The following is an 18,380-nucleotide window of genomic DNA, read 5'->3' as shown; positions in this document are numbered from 1 at the left end:
CGTGCTGAATGGTATTACATGACGTTAGCCAATGACATTCATGACCAAACCCCCTGATTTTAATTGGTCCTTACTGCTCATAACTATTCATATCTTTCATAAGATTTGGAATTTGATTGGCTGAGAGGTATCACATGTTCTCCTCTTGAGTTTGTTTTTTCCCCCAGATTTCCTGAAGTTTCCCCAAACTGTCCTAAAAAGCCCCCATAATAATAGGTAATAATCAAAAGAGAAAGTGAGGAGATTAAAACCAGTATAATCATGTTTATTAGTGTCACCAACAGCAGATGAAATCAGTTTGTTTCAGCAACATCCTCCCCAAAAGAAGTGTGGCATTTTTCCACTTCCAGCTTTGAAAATATTTAGTATCTATGAACATCTTCAGTTCTCACTGTAAAAGTAAAACATATTCTTTGTACACATTTTAGGTTTACCTTCTTTATTTACATCTTCACATCAAAAATTTATTTAAACACCAATCAAAAAAAGAGACATTTCAGTTTTGCATCTTTTATTCAGTGCATCTGTGTTGACTCCTAAGCAGCCTATCAGCAGACTTAGAGTTATTAAATGTTATAGTAAAGAATCCTTCATAAATTGTGTTTTGTGTTTTTATGAAAAGTCGCTCCTGTTGAAAGAGGCTACTGGAACAATGCTCACTACAGTCCAAACTCATCTGGGACAGTTCAGTGTTTTAGTTTTAAATATGTTCAAACAAAACAACGTTGAAGGACAATTCAGAATGTGTGTGTTGCCATTGTGTTTATTAATCCCCAGTATTTCTGGTTATCCATAGAAAGAAAATATACCGACTCTAAAACGATTTACAGCGGACATGCTTATGTGACAGTGGGTAAAACAAATAAAACATAAAAAAACTCCACTGCATATGTAATATTATTTTGTTTGTAACTGAAAATTCAAATTAATATTTTGTCTTTACTGTTTGGAATCCTTATGCTGAACTGCCAGGCGCCGGTTCTGTTCCTTTGTGTCCCTTTATAACCGACAGCACCATTTGGCTTGCTACAAACCATGTGGATGTCTACATTACTACCATCACTTGTAAAAACAGAATACAATAAAGTAAAGCATTAAATACACTTCACAGAAAAAGTAACAAACTGCCATCATACAGACAGACCAGAAGGAATGCTTTCCTGGCTCCTGATAGGCCAGCTGATGGGCTGTCCAAATGGACCTACAAAAATAGCTTAGAGACAGAATTTTTTTTTTTTGACAGATCAGACATTTTGTCTTTTTTTTCTTCCCAGGTCATTTTAGTATGGACCATTTTATCTGCTCCTTAGCTGACTGCAAAACCTAAAAAGAAGAACATAAAGGGAGATGATTAAAATGAGACTCAGTGATGCAGTACCACAATTTCACCATAAGAGGTCAGGCAAACTGTTTGGGACTTCTGTGGTGTCATGCCTTTATATCAGAACAAACACGAAGAGGTATTGGATTTAGAGTACAATCATTTCTGGCATTTCTGCTTAACACTTTTTCCCATCTTCAGCTGAGCGGAGGCATTCTGAGGCAGAGACGTCATTACAGGAGGAAATCAGCAAGATCCAAAACACCAAGCATCCAATTACACGGTGGCACGGGCTGCTAACTAAATAACTGCAATACTCATTCTTCCATTTAACTGCAGTAAATATTTAAACAATCTTTGCATAGACAATCAGTAGTGGAAATGTTGTTCTATGCTTTGCCAGCAGGGGGCGCAAAGTGTTAACACTAAAAGGCAACAAGCAACAACAACAAAAATAAAATTGGGCCTCCCCCACGCAGCTGCTGTTACAATTTTTTGAGTCTATCTGACCCATCAAAAGCGTCACAATTTCAAAGGCTTGCAACTGCCTTGCTTTCTTTGGTCAAGTGTTGACCAAAGAACACAATATTTACAGTACAATATTTACTGCTCAGGAATTTTACATGTAAGAGTAAAATTCAGTATGCATACAGTCCGCATACAGTATGCAAGTAGGTTGCTTAAAACTTTTCTATCAGTTTTAAATTACTGAAATATCTCCCCATGAGCAACAGTCATAGGCAAGATGCAAAATATACATGAAGCAATCCAGACTTCTCAAAAAATGCAATGTAGTTGCATTTTATTCAAGCTGCGGTACATAACTTTAATAAAAAATATGCTTTCTCCATATTTGTTAAAGCTGGCACCATGTCATGCCAGTTTATGACACAGATAATCTGTGAGAACAATCAATCTCCTCCACCTCCTCCCTGAACTATTATTGCTGGCTAAAGTAATGCACTGTTCTGTCCGAAACAACCAATCAGAACCAGTAGGACGCTCTTAGCACTGACAATCAGTCTCATTCACTCACTGCTAAATGTGCTAATGGTGGAGAAACAACTTACTGTTACAGGAAAATCGTTTATCTGCCATCACTGGTAGCTTTGCTTACTAGACAAAGCATTTACAACAGGCTATGCTAGCTGCAGAATAGCACACAGCGAGGCAGAGGAAGGCTGATCAGCCACATGAGATTGTGATTGACAGCAGTAAAACTCTCCTGCCACTGACTGGTGGTTGTTTCTAGCATTGGGAGAAAGCAGAGGAAATAGATTTTTCACAAATTATCTCTCATACCATACTGTCACAACATAGTGACAGTTTTAACAAATATGTGGACAAAAAATATTTTTTTTATAAAAGTTACATACTGCAGCTTTAATTTCACTTAGGAGAGGGCAGGTCAGGAGGGATGTGGGTTAGAGCTGCTGCGTGACTCATCTGTTATTAAGAGATAAAAGGTACAAGGGACAAGTTCAATATATGAATATCTTTGTAATTTTTTTCCTTAATTCATTAAATGCTAGTGAAATGGAGGTAATCAGTAGTCTGTAGCTAAGCTAACTATGCTAAATGGTTGATAATCTCACACAGTCTACTCACCTCTCTTGGAGAAAAACTGGGTTATAAATTGACACTCTTGCCTTTTTCTCTCTCTCCCTCTCTCTATTTTTCTTTTTTTGTTGTTTTTTATTGCAAACTTGACTTTATAACTTTTCTTAGCAGCATATTAACTGCCACAGTCGTTCGTGCCTTCCACTGTCTGCAGCTGAACAGCGTCAAGGTGAAGCCTCCAAGCAGGAACAAACCATTTCATGGAGATCCAGGGGGGTTCAGGGCAAATATCAATGTGTGTTTTTGGTCTGGGAGTGGGAACATTAAATTTTTACTGCTAAAAACAATCTTCAAATATACAATATGATTAATTTTGTAATTGACAGGGCCCCGATTTTTTATTTTTTTTTATGTCTATGAACAATAAATAAAAAAATAAATTGTGGAGGGCCCCCTGTTGGTCAGGGCCCCTATATGGCGCCCCTGGGTGTGAGTAACAGACCAGCGGCCTGCCTGTTGGCTCCTGGTTCAGGTTTCATGGCCTTCACGGCCACCAGGGTCCTCATGACCCCCATGGCCCTTTAACTCTCGGCCACTACAGTAATTTAACAACTTCACTGTTGCTGCTGTTAGTAATAGAGGCAGGACTACAATGATATTAAAGTTTACTTGTTACCATGACAAAGAATAATCAATGAGATACCAAAGACTTATTTGCCTTTACATGAAAACTACAAATATTTTATGATTAATTTCAATTTTGTCCACTACAGTGGCTGTCAGAAGTGTTTAACCTTGTTAAAATATCAGGGCATGTGCTGTAAAATAATACCCTTTACTTCTAATCTTTCCACATCTAATCTGCCATGCTGCACATTTCAACAGAATTCAACAGAATTATATAGTCTTCTGCTTTTGGGTCATTTTTAGACAGAGCTGAAATATTCGTCAAAGTTCCAAATATCAGTCAGTTTTGGCCCAAGACCTGTCTGTTCAACAGCTTAAGATAAAAGGATCTTTTTTTCCAGCATCACAATCAGTGATAAATCTCAAACAACAAAAGAATACTTCCCAGGAGAAAAGCACGTTTTGGACCTTGCAGAATTAAATTCAGCAGAAGGTCTACAGAGTGACCTGCAGAAAGCTGCATAGAGCTGAGCATCAAGTAGAACAGGAGAACCTTTACAAGGTAGAGTAGGAAATATTGTCAAGCCATAGAAGACTGGATGCTGAAATTAAATCACAAGGTGCTTCAACAAAGTTTTAATATGAAGAGTATTCCCATGTTTTGTTCCTCTAACAGACTGATTTACTTTTCTACTAAACTGCATAGAAATAACACAACATTAGGTTCTGAAATGGTTTATTGTGTGTGTGTGTGTGTGTGTGTGTGCGTGTGTGTGTGTGTGTGTGTGTGTGTGTGTGTGTGCGCGTGTTATTAAATCACAGAGTGGCATTTTAACAAGGTGTAGGCTTTTTAGAGCCACTGTATATGAAGGTTGGAGTTTGAAACCACTTGAAAAACCAAAGAGAAAGACGCCAAATATTAAGCTTAGTGAAATATTTAAAGGGTTGCTAAGGAGCGCCCAAGCCTGGAGCTCTGACTGAAACAGAGCAGTGACACTGGGCAAACACTGGGCTGGTGTAAAGACATCACACTTACGTTAGTGGTCAGTGCCAGCTTCTCTGTTAGGTGCTGTTAAGGTTAAAGCAGGAAACAGAAACTTAGAAAGCAAGTACACACATTGTAGAAATACACAGACCATCACAAGTAAAAACAAACGTCGTGCTAAAGTGGTTTTAAACATAAGAAATCAGGAGAGAATATTAGTTTTTCAAGAGCTGCAGTTATTAAGCAAAAACAGAAAATATTCTTCTATAACATCACAGTGGAGCCTGCTTGTGCTGTTAAAGGAATTAGCATGATGTTAAGGGAATGTGCTGTCTGTTGGAGCAAGAAACACAAAGACACAAGATTTCATTGTGATTCATCATGACTGATGAATCTGGTTGTGTTTCATGCTGTTGATGGCATCAAAGAAAAATATTTTATAAGGGCAGCATTTCTCTGACTAGATGTGAGGTTGCTAGTCTGTGTATATGTTAAAACGTCAAAGAAGAGTTTAATGGTAACCTAAATATAGAACTTGCTTATAAATACAGTAAATGTTATACTAGGGAGTAATTAATCTTCTTAGAGTTGCAATAGGTAACTTTTATAAAAATGTGCTTTTTGTATATTTGTTAAAACTGTCATGACAGTGTAAAATGAGGCAGATGTTATGATAGTTTGGTGAGACTCAGGTTTTCAAAGATTATTGGTACATTTCTGGAGTCCATTACTGAATTGTCATCAGTGTATGCTGTGGCTAAGACAGAATCGTCTCAGTTTCTTTATTCTATCAGTAAGAAAGTGGACTTTCTGTCCTCAAATCAGTGATTGAAATTTCCTCAAAATAAACAGAATGAGAAATCCTTCAAACCTCTGGTCTGTTTTAGAGTTTAACCAAAGTCTAAAACAGACTTTCTCTTTAAAAGAGAAAGTATCTCATAACTTTATAGATCCTTTGGCATATTTTACAGTTATCACGAGATACTTTTCCATATATTCATCCTTTGTTTCATGCCAGAAACAAAGGATGGAAGGAGACTCCAGTGAGATGATATGAAAAACAAAAAGATCTTCAAATATTTACATAAGAATTTTAAAAGAGAAATGCTTAGCATAATCAAGGTGCTTCAACATGAAACAGAGCAGCAGCAATAATCCATAGTGCTAAACCATCATAACTTATTTATAGATCATTGAAGTTATAGTACTGTCCTCCATACCATGTATTTATTATTTTGGTATGGATTTAAGCAAAAGTTTAATAAGCATTCCTATATTTAGTAGAGATTTTCAAATAAAATGTATTATTTTGTAGAATATTTGCCATTTTTGCTGCTTTACTCTGCATAAAATAATACTGGGAGTCAATGTGACAACAGTTGCTCTGTCCGTCGGTCCGTCCGTCTGTCCGTCCGTCCGTCTGTCTGTCTGTCTGTCTGTCTGTCTGTCTGTCTGGGAAGAGTTTGGAGTCCACTGCTTAGTAGGTGTCGCATTAAATTGTAGCTTAAACTGATCTTTTATAATGAGTGTGTGTGGAAGGTTATTTATCCTGAGTGTCTCTGAGAAGTAGTGGACCTGTTCATGATGATACCCAAACTCTCACCTAATGGCTGCTGGGGATGGGCACAGTTACATTGACACCTACTGCATGTGTGATACAATAACAATGTGAAACAATATCAGATATTAAATTCTCTTTTATATTGTCTGATCTGAGGTGGAGCTGTAGTGATGCTGCCTGACGGTTGGTATGAGTTACCTGAGCCACACTTTGTTCAGTTAATGGGTTGTCATCAGCCTGGAAAAGAAAACATTCACAAGTCAATGAAGGAAAGTGCAGAAGTAACTCTTCAGGCACACAGCGCCGACACAAAGCAGCACACCATTCCATGTGTAGCTGCGTTTCCATTACAAATGTGTGCAAATGTTTGTCTATATTCTGCTAATGTTGAAAAAACACAATTTCTCAATTGCGGTGTTTCCATTAAATAAGACATTAAATTAAAAATAACCTGAATAAGCTTGCTCATGTGATAAGTCAATGAAAACTATAGTAGCAAGTGATGTCATCACAGACATATTTAGAATGGTGCCATTGTGCTAGCACTCATCACCTATCAGCCAATCAGAGGAGATGTCAGCATTTTATTCAGGTGTCGGAGAAATAAGCCCTGCCTGCTTGGGAGTGGCTACCTTTGCAGTGTTTAGGGGAAATTGTAGTCTGTGATTTTACATAATGGTTATGGATTCAACACGTTGGGATGACACACAACTTTTTATGAACTGTGATGCTGTGGAGCTCTGGTGGAGTCAGCTGCACAATGTCCAAAATATAAACACAAACCATCATCCTCCTACTACTTCCTGTTGTCTTCTTTGTCGTTTCTCCAGCAGTAACATCTGGCTATGGTTCACATGACTTGTGTGATGTGAATAAAGCATTTCCATTGCAGTTTGGCAAAATACGTCTATTTTGATACAACTTAAAAACCACCGTATGGTAGCACAACAACTTTTTAATAGAAAAATGTGATTCTTTTTTAAAAATACCTATGTTTTGAAATTTCAATTTGCACAATTTTATGGTTAATGGAAACACAACTAATTGACAGCAGTTTCCCATACTGGAAACCAGTAACATTTTAGTCTAGTTTTTAGCATATTAATGGTTTGCCTGTGGGGTAAGAAACTCTCTCTCCCATTCAGTCAGTCAGTCCAGAAGCATCATTATTAGATGGATGGTTGACTGTTATTAATTAACAAAACTTAAAATCTTTGACCAAGGTCAATCAGAGGGTCAGTCTGCATGCCATCAACATGCATTCAAAGAATCTTGTTATTACTAAAGCCCCTCCATCCCCCAACTGTCTTCCTCTCACTCTCAGTCCGTCAGTCTCTCTCACCCCGGGTCTGTCTGTCTGTCTACAGCAGCTGGCTCCTGTCTGTCTGTGCCTCTAGGTTACCGGTGATGTAATCAAACAGGACGAAGCCATAGGCTGGCTCAGACATAAGCTGACACCAATCACAACAGGAGAGAGAGGGAGAAGGAGAGACACAAAGGTGAAGAAAGATGCACCCGAAAACATTGTAGCAAACTTTAGCCAATCATAGAAAAGTTCTTTAAAACAAGCTAAACAGCTGCTGGGATTTTAGACTGTTAATGTGCTTTGTGTTCCATTTGATCACCTAATAGTGAAAAACACTGAAATGAATATGATTGTAAATTACAATGACTTATAGCTTTCCTACCCTGTAGTTGACCTTCTGTAAGACCTGTTGAGAATCACTCTCCAAAATTACCCTGGCAACAGAAGATAAACAACCAATCAGGAGAGGGCTGGAGCCAAACAGAATGACTGTTCATTATTCAACAGAATAAAGCTAACAGGAATAGAAAGTTTTGAGAAACAACATCTAACTACTATCAAGACTTTCTCAAAAGCTAAAGTGACGGTTGAGTGAACATTTCCTTACCCCCCATCAATGATCTCGTCCACGGCGAGGAAGACTCCCTCCATGTTGTCCAGTAAACACCTCCGCTCCACGTTCTTTCTGCAGCACAGAAGCAACTGTTAGACTCTTGCAGTACTTGATGCTTGCTAGTTTGTAATGAAGACTACCGAAACACTGACTGAGTAAACACTAAGACCACAGAAGAGACGACCAAGACATGAATACTGTTCAAGGATGCTGCTGTTATATTATATTTTTTAAATTCTATTGTCTGAGCTATCACTTTTTAGTCTAATTGTATAACTCGTGTGCCTTAAAATGGCCCCTCAGGAACAAATAAAGTTATTTGAATTGAATAATAATAACATTACTGTTGCTGCAAATGTCTGTTCATCTTTCAGGTATTAATGCATAGTACACATAGGACCCAGGAGTAAATACATAAAGCAAATAATAAATAATAATACATTTTATTTGAGGGTTGCACAGTTGCACAGTTGGTAGAGCTGTTGCCTTGCAGCAAGAAGGTCCTGGGTTCGATTCCTGGCCTGGGGTCTTTCTACATGGAGTTTGCTTGTTCTCCCTGTGCATGGTGGGTTCTCTCCTGGTACTCCGGCTTCCTCCCACAGTCCAAAAACATGACTGTTAGGTTAATTGGCCTCTCCAAATTCTCCCTAGGTGTGAGTGTGTGTGCATTGTCCTGTCTGTCTCTGTGTTGCCCTGCGACAGACTGGCAACCTGTCCAGGGTGACCCCGCCTCTCACCCGGAACGTTAGCTGGAGATAGGCACCAGCAACCCTCCCAACCCCACTAGGGACAAGGGTGTACAGAAAATGGATGGATGGATATTTTATTTGAAAGCACCTTTCAAGTCACTCAAGGTCACTGAACAAGAAATAGCAAAAAAGTGAAAGAGGAACAATAAAACAGCAGAAATCGATAAAGTCCACCACAAATAACAACTGTTCTTTGCCGGGTCAGTTCAGCACACTTTCTGCACTCACTGCTAGCTTTTGTTGGTTTATTTATTTACAAACATTCTTGTATACTAATTAGAAATGATCTATATTTAATGCATCAAGAATCCAGCTCTGTTATATATATATAAACACAAATCTTTTTCCTTTGAGAGAAGCTTTGGTAGAATCCTTTTCAGAGAGACAGCTAAGAAAGGTTTGTTTCTGCTGACTGACATCATTTATATACTAAAATTGTCCTAATTTTTAAAAAGAATTTGAGAAAAATAAAATAAATTACCTCAGGATGTGACTGATGGAGTCAAACAGACAGTTCAACACGGACATCAGCATCAGCTACCAACAGAAAAGAAAAATATTAAATAAAATACTAGTCATTGATTTTCACACAAAACTATTTTCTTTCAAAAGCCCCAAAGGCTAAAATGTAGCAAGAGAAAATCACAAAAAGCTAAAATTAGCTTAAATGAATAACCTATGTTTGATTGTTTGAAACAAAGATTTTGGAATCTGTAGAAATGAAGAAATATTTTCACAAGACTTCAAGCTTGTGTAGATCTACAGTTCTCAGATCTTCACAGAGTTCTTTGGATTTTCCCATGGTTCTGAGTATCAGTCCATCTAATCAGTGATGTCAAACGTATCTTTTACATTCTGGTGAAGAAAAAAATATCACCTACCTTTTCTTGTGATCTCTAACCAGGTGTTAACAGAAATTTTAAAGATTAAAGATGTTGTAGATTTTACTATTTAGGGAAGAATAACCTAAAATCTTGGTGAATTTCTAAATATATCTGAGCATGTAGGTAGAATTTTAACACTTATGCACTCTTTTATTCTCATTAGAAATCATTGATGTTGTAATTTGTCCAATCATTACACCCAGGAAAAAGAAGGATTTAAAAAAGACAGTTATGTAGCATATTCCTATAAAAGCTAAAATCACTGTACCTCATTTTCCTGAGCACTTCCCACCACGTAGAAAAAAAGATCTATACTGCTCTTATACACAATGGTCATCCCCTCCAGGAACGCTATCTCATCTACAAATACACAGAAAGTGATGAGTCAGCGTGATTCAGGACTTATTCTTTAAATCAAAATTTTGATACAAGGAAGGAGATGTGATAGGAGAATGAAATGAAAGCAGCAGAGAAACCAGGAGAAAAGGAATGAATTAATGGGTGGAGCTACAGAAAGGAGGACAGGAGGAGGAGTTTGGAACAAAGGGTGGCATGCTGGGTGGGGGACAGGGAGTGAGTGGAGATCAGGTAACAACGCTGTGAATTCTCTAAAACCCACTGCAGAGGGAGATCAGGTTTCTGTGAACATCTACTCAACCTGCTTAAACACTCCCAAACCCAAACAGCTCTGCTTCCTAGGGTCATTCAACAGCTCAGAGTGACAAACACGGTCCAGCTGGCAGGTACCAGCCTCATGGCGGCAGGTACCAGCAAGCTGCTTCAGGCTACCAGCAGCAGAACACTTGACAGCCGACACTGGAGATGTGTGTGAAGCAGGACTTAAGGCTATGAAGGTGTGAGGTGTTAGGTTACAACAGAAGATGCAAAAATAAAGAAGCTTACTGTCTGCTTTGTGTGTTTTGCTGAAGACGTTGTTCTCAAAGTTCTTCTGCTCCTTCATGGTGGGGTAGAGCTCGGGGTCGTAGTACTACATCAGAGAGACACACATCACAGGATAAAATGGTGTTGGCATTAGTCCATAATTGATTGTAACAATCAATTGTTAGCTTTTCAATAACTATTTTGACAATAAAATGTATTAGTGATTTACAATATGAGATCCCCATCAAAGTTATAACTATTCAGTATGAATCAGACCTCAGTGGAGTCTTTTTTTATTTCACTGCAGGTGAGGAACATAGCAGCCATGTTGTTGATCAACTATGGCTGTACAGCTCTTCAACAGCAGCCACTTGTTTGGGTCAGACCAAAAAGGTTTCTTTTTCTCTCTTTTCTCTTTCTTTTTAAATCAACAACTTAACTTCTAAGTTCTGATTTCTATTAAAAGTTGAAAATTTTTTCTACTTCATTTTTACAATTCATCTATGATTATGATAATCAAAAGCATGTTTGTGCCGTTTTATGAAATGGCAGTTTTATAATATAATTAATGTATATGCTATAGTAATGAAAGTGACATTTGGGTGGAAAATGAGGACTATTTAAAGTGTATTAAATAATATTGGAAACACCAAATATGAAAATATATTAATCTAAAATTGTTGAAAATTTTATAGTGCTGAAAATGAATCAACTTTTCATTAGAGAAACAATAACTACTCAGTTTTTCAACTGCTGTTGAGTAGTTGAAAAACTGCTTGATAGCAGGACCACATTCACCCGGTCCTGCTTCCATCTGCAGGTTTTGGGTTTTTTCAGCGCTCAAACTCTGATAGGTCAGAAAATCAGCTCAGTGTTCATTCCACACCCCATTATCAGACACAGGCATCTTTATCAACCAGCTCAAAGTGTTTTTTTTTTTATCTTTTGGGGATGGAATGGTTGTGAATGGATAAACTAACAATATTTACATGTTAAAGAAATATTTTTTACTAAGTAAGATAAAATCTAATGAAATACTTTAACCCTTACCTTGGACAGAAGTCTGTTGCCATCATTGTCAAGAATAAAAACAGCTTTCACTGTATAGAGAGAAGGTTCCTGCAACAACATACAAGAAGAGGTTTAACTTAAGAGATGCTCAGTTTTCCTGATGCTACATAATGTTACCACTCCAGCTACGTTTATTTCACACCTGGCTGTGTTGTGAATTAGACCGTTACTATCCAGGTAACTCTTGTCTTTTTCATTAGAGATGAAACAGATTTTTATTCCCTGGCTGCCAGTTAGCTGGTTCTCATAGCATTCACAGCCATCAGCCTCCTCTCATGTCTCAGGTTCTGCCTCTGTTATCCATATGGATGAAGTTAATACTTGGCTCTGAACTGTCTGTTATTCATCTACAGGGCAACGCTACTGACAGACATCTGTCGTCTCTTCTCTCCCCTGGTGAAGCCACCACATTTAGGTTCTTAATGCAGTTGGATCTATTCCAGCTTGAGCTTCAAACTCTATTTTTTTATCTGTTTCTGGTCGAGGAAAAGTGACATTCCATAATAAATCATTCACAGGGCTGTCCTACTGAAGAGTCTTCAGGAACGGGACAAAGTTCTGTTATGCACTGACCAGCAGAGATTCACAGTCAGAGTGTATCACAGAACTTAGACCAGAAACTCAGCCACAGTGTCAAAGCAGCAGAGAGAGATGATGGATCCGTTGAGCCTCACCTCCATTCAGGGGCTCACATTAGAAAAGCACTAAATCTGACATATATTAGTAAAAGGTGTTGAGTGACCCAAAATGAAGTTACATTTACAACTTGGAATAGGTGGGATGTTCTGACATTGATAATAAAACAAGAGTGGAATGACGGCAAGAAAGAGGATTCATTTCTTTCCCTAAAAGTCACAGCAAATGCTAAAAAAGAAAAAAAGAGGCATGATTATGGAAAGAACAGTCTTATGGCATTTACAGATGTGTGTGTGCAGACAGAGCAGAAGGAATCAAGCAGACAGGATTTTACAAGGTGTAGACATTGTGAAAGGGTCCATCTTCTAGTCGTACTGAACCTTGAGCAGCATCATCAGCTAAACACTGAAGCGTTCAAATGCTGCTGTGCATCTGAACTGCACCGCAGAGAACAACCACGCTGGGTGACTCTCCATCCAAAGTGAGTTTAAATGAGCCGAGTTCAGAAGGAAAACACTTCCTCTTAAGGCCATGTTCAAGGTGTTCAACTGGAATACTCATTTACAATTTCCTCTTTTTTTTTCTTGAATCATGAACTCTAGCATTAACTGAAGCAAGTGAGGTGTGCAGAGCATAGATGTTGCTCTGGCTTGTTGTCCAACCTGCTGGTTGAATCGTTGACGGGTTCTTGGAGTAACTCCATTTGGCCAGACTGTCTGGAAGGTTCACCGCTGCTGCATGTTTTCTCCCACTGTGAATAACAGCTCTAAAATGGTTCTCCAAAAGTCTTAGAAAAGACTGTGTAATACTCTCCATACTAACAGATGTCACTGACTTGTTTCCCTACTTTAGCCATTAGAGAGGTTCTACTTCAAATGATCTATCAGTGAGGTAGTAATAGAACCTGGGGATTTGGAAATGAGCCTGGCTTTCTCAAAAATGGAGTTTAATCACAGTAAACATGTGACCCTTTGTCAGGTTGGCTTGACCCTGAAAAAGGGTTTGCTTGTACCAACCCTTTGTCAGGTTGGCTTGCACAGCTATTTCACTTAATGAATGAAATCATGACTGAGAACTGCTTTTTGAATTTACTCTGGTTATTTTTATCCAACATAAAATTAGTTTGAAGATGTAAAACATTTAAGTGCTACAGAAAAGCAAAAATAAAAAGAAGAAAATTGTGACCATGTTAACAAGTAATAATAACCCACTCTGGAATCCAACATCCAGCAAGCAACATGCAACACTCTGTGTGTCCTCACTCAGTCAGCTGGCTTCATCCTCAGCAGCTGAAGGAGCAGTTTCTCCTTTACGTGGGGAAGGCTGTTATCTTCCATAAGACACTGAAGCTTTTCTTTACCTTTAAAATGCTTCTGAATCGTAGCAGCAAGGAGTCAAAAGTAAATCTTTTCTGTTGCTTACGTCGGCCTCCAGAGGAGATTTATTTCATAACAAAAACTCCAAAGAGACGTTTGACAAAACAGAGTGACATATAAACACTAATTATCAACATACTGCCAACATTAATATAGTATGACCAATATAATCTTAACTTTTTCTTTTAACAATCAGGCCTGGCAATAAAAACCATTCTGCTGAAGTTTCCAACCACTTAGCCAACCACTTAGCATTTATGCATTCCAAGAAATTCACCTTACATTGTCTTTTTGGTAATTAAAACATTATTTAATTTTAAAATTCTGTGTCACTATTAATCTGATGCCAGGCTGTGGTAGTGAGGTTTATGCTAAAACAAAGAGTTCAGTCTGAAGAGATAGAACCAGAACTGGGAGAGGGCAGAAGTTAGATGACTTCCAGCAGCAGCACCTGTTGGAGCTTTACTCAAATCAGTGGTGACCACAAACAAATTACAGACCAACAGCAACATAGTAAGAAGAGCACACTGGGATGTTGCAGTTGGGACATGAGTACTCAGAGAAAGTACTGTAAGGAAATACAATCTGATACTTTCTGTGGAAATAGAGTGGAATGTTGGGAGAATAATGGAGTGCACACAACAGAATCTGAAAGCGGTTGTATTTTCAGTCACAGATGTGATTCACAAGACTAACTGATGAGCCCCAGCGCCATCACAACTGACCCAAATGAACCTGTGTCCACACACCTGAGCAGATTCAATCCAGGGAGCTGAAGTAGGGACACACCCAGCAAAAATGGGATCATTCCTTTCCACTGTCTCCATGTGCTTGTTCAGAATGAGGGACTGCTGCAAAGTCAGTGACTCGATACAGTCGCCACAGCTTTATTTGAGTGTGTGTGTGTGAATGTAAGAATCAGATTCATTCATTCCAGAAAATGAATAGGGTGACTTCAGGGAATCACGAACAAACACACGTATGCATTAATTAAAAGGACATTGTTATGTGTTTTTCAGCCACTGTGAAAGTCAAATCAGAAAAAAAAAAAAAAAAAAAAAAAAAAAGGTCATGCGCTTCCACACTGACCTAAAAGAGGGACGGACAAGGAAAAAGAGATGACGGAAGAGAAAGCCGCCAAACAAAGAGGACAGGAGTTTGCGGACTTTTTGAATCACAGATCCTAGTCAACCTGTGTAAAACTGGATGATCTTGTAGATGAGCAGAGAGGCAGCCGGTAAGACATAAGCTGTATTGTGATGAGATCGGACCGCAAAGTTGTCTACATTCCAGTTTGGTCGATCGGATCATTAGCACCTAATGGTGACAGCTGAACTGAACTGATTGCAGCGGTGACGCTTGCCTTTCATTGATTGATAGACTTTTATGATTGAATTGATTATTGTATTGATGAAATGTATTTGGGTACCAAGTTCAATTGTTAATTAATTTACCATCAATTTCAAAGAATAACTTAAAGCTAAATTTATAATAAATATTTATTATTAATGTTGAGAAGCAGATGTTTGTATGTTAAGAAACGTATGAAATGTAAATATAAATATTAACTTAAATGCACTTTAAAGTTAAGTTTAAAGTTAACATAAGTTTAGTTACTTGTGTATTTAATTTTGATTATTTTGTATGTTGCTTGGTATTATCTATATAATTTGCCATTTCCTTTGCAATTGAGTGAAATTAATTTACACAGATTAGTAATTATTTTGTTTGGGTTTGTTTAAAGGTTTTTACCTGCATCCTCTGGATCAATGGTGAACATGTCCATACACTGAAATAAATGGAAGTAAAAGCAAGAAAAACTGTTTGGTCCTTCGAGTAAAATCCCTGTCATTAAGAGTCTGCATGGGGTCATCCATCCCTTTTCAAGTGGGGAAGTTGCACAGTTTAAAAAAAGAACTTGACAGCCACATAGTGGCATTTTGCAGCACAATCAAGTCACTATGTAACCTTCTGTTATAAACATGTTTTACATATAAACATGACTTGACTTCACAAATTAAAGCCTTGAAACTGTCTCTTTGATGTGATGATGTGCTGAAGGTACAGTCAACACCATAAAGTATTTTTGAATTTGAATTGAATTTCCAATACATCTTATACTGTTGGAAAGTCTGGTTATTTTTGGTTATTATTGTTTTAAGGAAATACATTTATCTTTAAGGCTGCAGATTTGAGCATGTGGGATGAAAGCCTTGCTAAATTCTCTCTGCCAATAAATTCAGTGTAGAGTTGCGATTCTGCAACTTCTTGTACAAACCAAGCTATTCCCCAAAATACTGATATGCAAATATATTTGTCGATAAGCGTAAGTGGACTACCAAAATAAAAGCTAGGATTTGCAAACAGACACGTTTCTCATGTCATCACTTCATCAGTGATCCTTCTCCTCTCGACATGTAAAATTTTTCAGCTTAAGCAGGACCAGGCCTTTTAAAGGCCATAAAGACACTACAACAGATCTACAGCAACAACACCAGCTCACCATCATGAGTATAGAGGTTACAGAGACCCACCTTTTTATTTTGACAGTCTATTTCCGGTTATCGGCAGGTGAATTTGCAAATGTATATTTCGCCCTGAGCTAATATTTAGTTTTGAGCCGAATATTTAGTTTCAAGCTAAATATTTCAAACTAAATACCTAGCTATATAATTAAATATTCAGTTTGAAACTGTTAAATTCATTTTATTTTGTGGAAAATTATTTTTTTCTCTTATGACAGACTAGATAACCAAATTGTTGCTCTTAATTTGTTACTGTAATTTTACAAACGTACCACAAATAAATAATTGACCAAACATAAGTTTGATAGATTAACTGTATATGCGTGCAGTTTGCAGCTTAGGGCAAAAAATGTAAACACACAAAAAAATGGCTTTTTACAGCGCTGCCATTTCGTTGAAGAAATTTAGACAAATACGGGTAAAAACATTGAAATTACACCTGCAGGTTTTTTATTTTATTTATTTATTTTAAATACTAGTATAGGTTTTAGCCGAAGTTGTGAGAAGCCACTGGAAAGCCTGAAGAGTCGCATTGGGCAGAAATCTGACTTAATGTTGGTTTTCTATCATATTAAGCAGCTACAGTGGTTTGCGACTTACGGTCTATAGCTTTGATGAACATTAAACGGGAAACGTTACGTGAGGAATAAAAATTCGATTTCATAGAATTTTTCCTGGGGTTGAACTTTTCTTACCAACTCTTCCACATAATGCAGTTCTGCACTCTGAAGGACGGAGCGTTTGAACAGTAAATGGAGCTTCATGAGAGGACAGACATGTGAGCTCCAGAAACCTGGGTGAAGCTGAAGAAATGGTGCGCGAGGCAGAACGGTGGACGTGGCACCTACCCTGGAATACACGTCACTACATTCAGGCTCCACACACGCACTGAAACACGCAGAGCCGCTGGAAATACAGTTACCAGATTAAATGCACAGCGCTGTGCGTGTGTGTGTGTGTGTGTGTGTGTGTGTGTGTGTGTGTGTGTGTGTGTGTGTGTGTGTGTGTGTGTGTGTGTGTGTCTGGAGCCACTGATTTATAAAAGTGCTCCGTGTAGACAGCCAACCCACTGTCTGTCCTGTTGCGCTCAGATAAAACAAAACAGCTGTGGATCAACTAGTCCATTCTAATGGTGTTAACACCCGGAGAAGTTCTCAACCAGCAAGGGATACTATTTTTAAACCAATACAGGATTAAAAATAAATCGAACGACACTACGGTTTTATGGAGAAAGCCTTGATCAAACCGGCTTTCGTGAGCTGAAAAGAATAGTGTGAGATCCCGTCAGAACTGATGAAGAAATAAAATCTTATGGATAATATGCAACCAAGCTTCGTCCACTCCCCCGCTTGGCTTATTCAAGACTGTCTTCTGTAATGTCCACCATCGACAGCCAGCAGATTAATACAACACATGCCCGGGACACTGACTGCAGCCTGCAGTGCTGCTGCCCGTGTCCACTAACGCAAATGATTTAACAGCGAAGAAGCTCACCAGGGACGTGGAGTCCATCTCTGCTGCCGCTGCGCTCACTCTGTGTTGACGTGGACTGCCCTGAGCTGTCACACGGCGCGCGCTCCCGACCTGGAACCACGAGCACATAACCACCAGTAGAACAGAGAACGCTCCAGGACCACGCCTCTTCCGCCTCTCTTCCGGCCTTTCATAATAAAAGTCTGTGCGTCTCTTGATTTTTTTTTTTTTTGGCTTTTCAGTGAGAAAGCCTAAATGAATATATTTTCATTCATTCGTGTATATCCGCTTTTAAAATATATTTTGTAAATGTTTTTTTTTTCAATAATTGTGTTTAAAGAATTCATTTAAATTAATTTCAGATTAATTAGAAATTCAGTTTTTAATGCCAATTCTATTCTGCAGTTGTTGACACTGTTGCCTCACAGAAAGGAGGTCCTGGGTTCGATTCCTGGCCTGGGGTCTTTCTGCATGGAGTTTGCATGTTCTCCCTGTGCATGCGTGGGTTCTCTCTGGGTACTCCGGCTTCCTCCCACAGTCCAGAAACATGACTGTCAGGTTAATTGGTCTTTCCAAATTCTCCCTAGGTGCGAGTGTGTGTGTGTGTATGGTTGTGTGTCCTGTCTGTCTCTGTGTTGCCCTGTGACAGTCTGGCAACCTGTCCAGGGTGTACCCCACCTCTCGCCTGGAACGTTAGCTGGAGATATGCACCGGCATCCCTCCTGACCCCACTAAGGACAAGGGTGTACAGAAAATGGATGAATGGGTGGATTTAATGCCAATTCTGCAGTTGTTGACACTGTTGCCTCAC

At 38.5% G+C, this 18,380-nt stretch overlaps 1 protein-coding gene and 1 long non-coding RNA gene across 5 annotated transcripts; one reads left to right on the top strand and one right to left on the bottom strand.

The window, feature by feature from the left end:
• Nucleotides 1-249: 249 nt before the first annotated feature.
• copz2 (COPI coat complex subunit zeta 2) lies at nucleotides 250-17,857 on the bottom strand. 4 transcript variants are annotated; one of them, XM_088008021.1, is made up of 11 exons: nucleotides 17,591-17,857; nucleotides 11,539-11,607; nucleotides 10,510-10,594; nucleotides 9,875-9,966; nucleotides 9,204-9,259; nucleotides 7,968-8,045; nucleotides 7,743-7,794; nucleotides 6,253-6,291; nucleotides 4,545-4,577; nucleotides 2,698-2,767; nucleotides 250-1,323 (listed from the first exon to the last, which is right to left on the bottom strand). In XM_088008021.1, the coding sequence occupies exons 1-10, from the start codon at nucleotides 17,696-17,698 to the stop codon at nucleotides 2,711-2,713; spliced, it is 669 nt and encodes a 222-aa protein (XP_087864147.1). In that variant the 5' UTR covers nucleotides 17,699-17,857; the 3' UTR covers nucleotides 250-1,323; nucleotides 2,698-2,710. The 4 variants fall into 4 exon arrangements, with proteins under 4 accessions (XP_087864147.1, XP_087864149.1, XP_087864148.1 ...); XM_088008023.1 differs by lacking the exon at nucleotides 4,545-4,577 and having other exon boundaries at nucleotides 17,591-17,849; XM_088008022.1 differs by lacking the exon at nucleotides 2,698-2,767 and having other exon boundaries at nucleotides 17,591-17,762.
• On the top strand, nucleotides 14,395-15,391 carry LOC148157888 (uncharacterized). The gene is made up of 2 exons (XR_015764057.1): nucleotides 14,395-14,808; nucleotides 15,316-15,391. It is a non-coding gene; the product is annotated as an uncharacterized LOC148157888 (long non-coding RNA).
• Nucleotides 17,858-18,380: the final 523 nt, after the last annotated feature.

Source organism: Poecilia mexicana, unplaced genomic scaffold, assembly GCF_051168715.1.
Source record: "Poecilia mexicana isolate PSO_F unplaced genomic scaffold, ASM5116871v1 scaffold_8, whole genome shotgun sequence".
NCBI lineage: Eukaryota > Metazoa > Chordata > Actinopteri > Cyprinodontiformes > Poeciliidae > Poecilia > Poecilia mexicana.
Note: the sequence above shows the minus strand (reverse complement) of the source record. Positions and strands in the feature narration are given on the sequence as shown.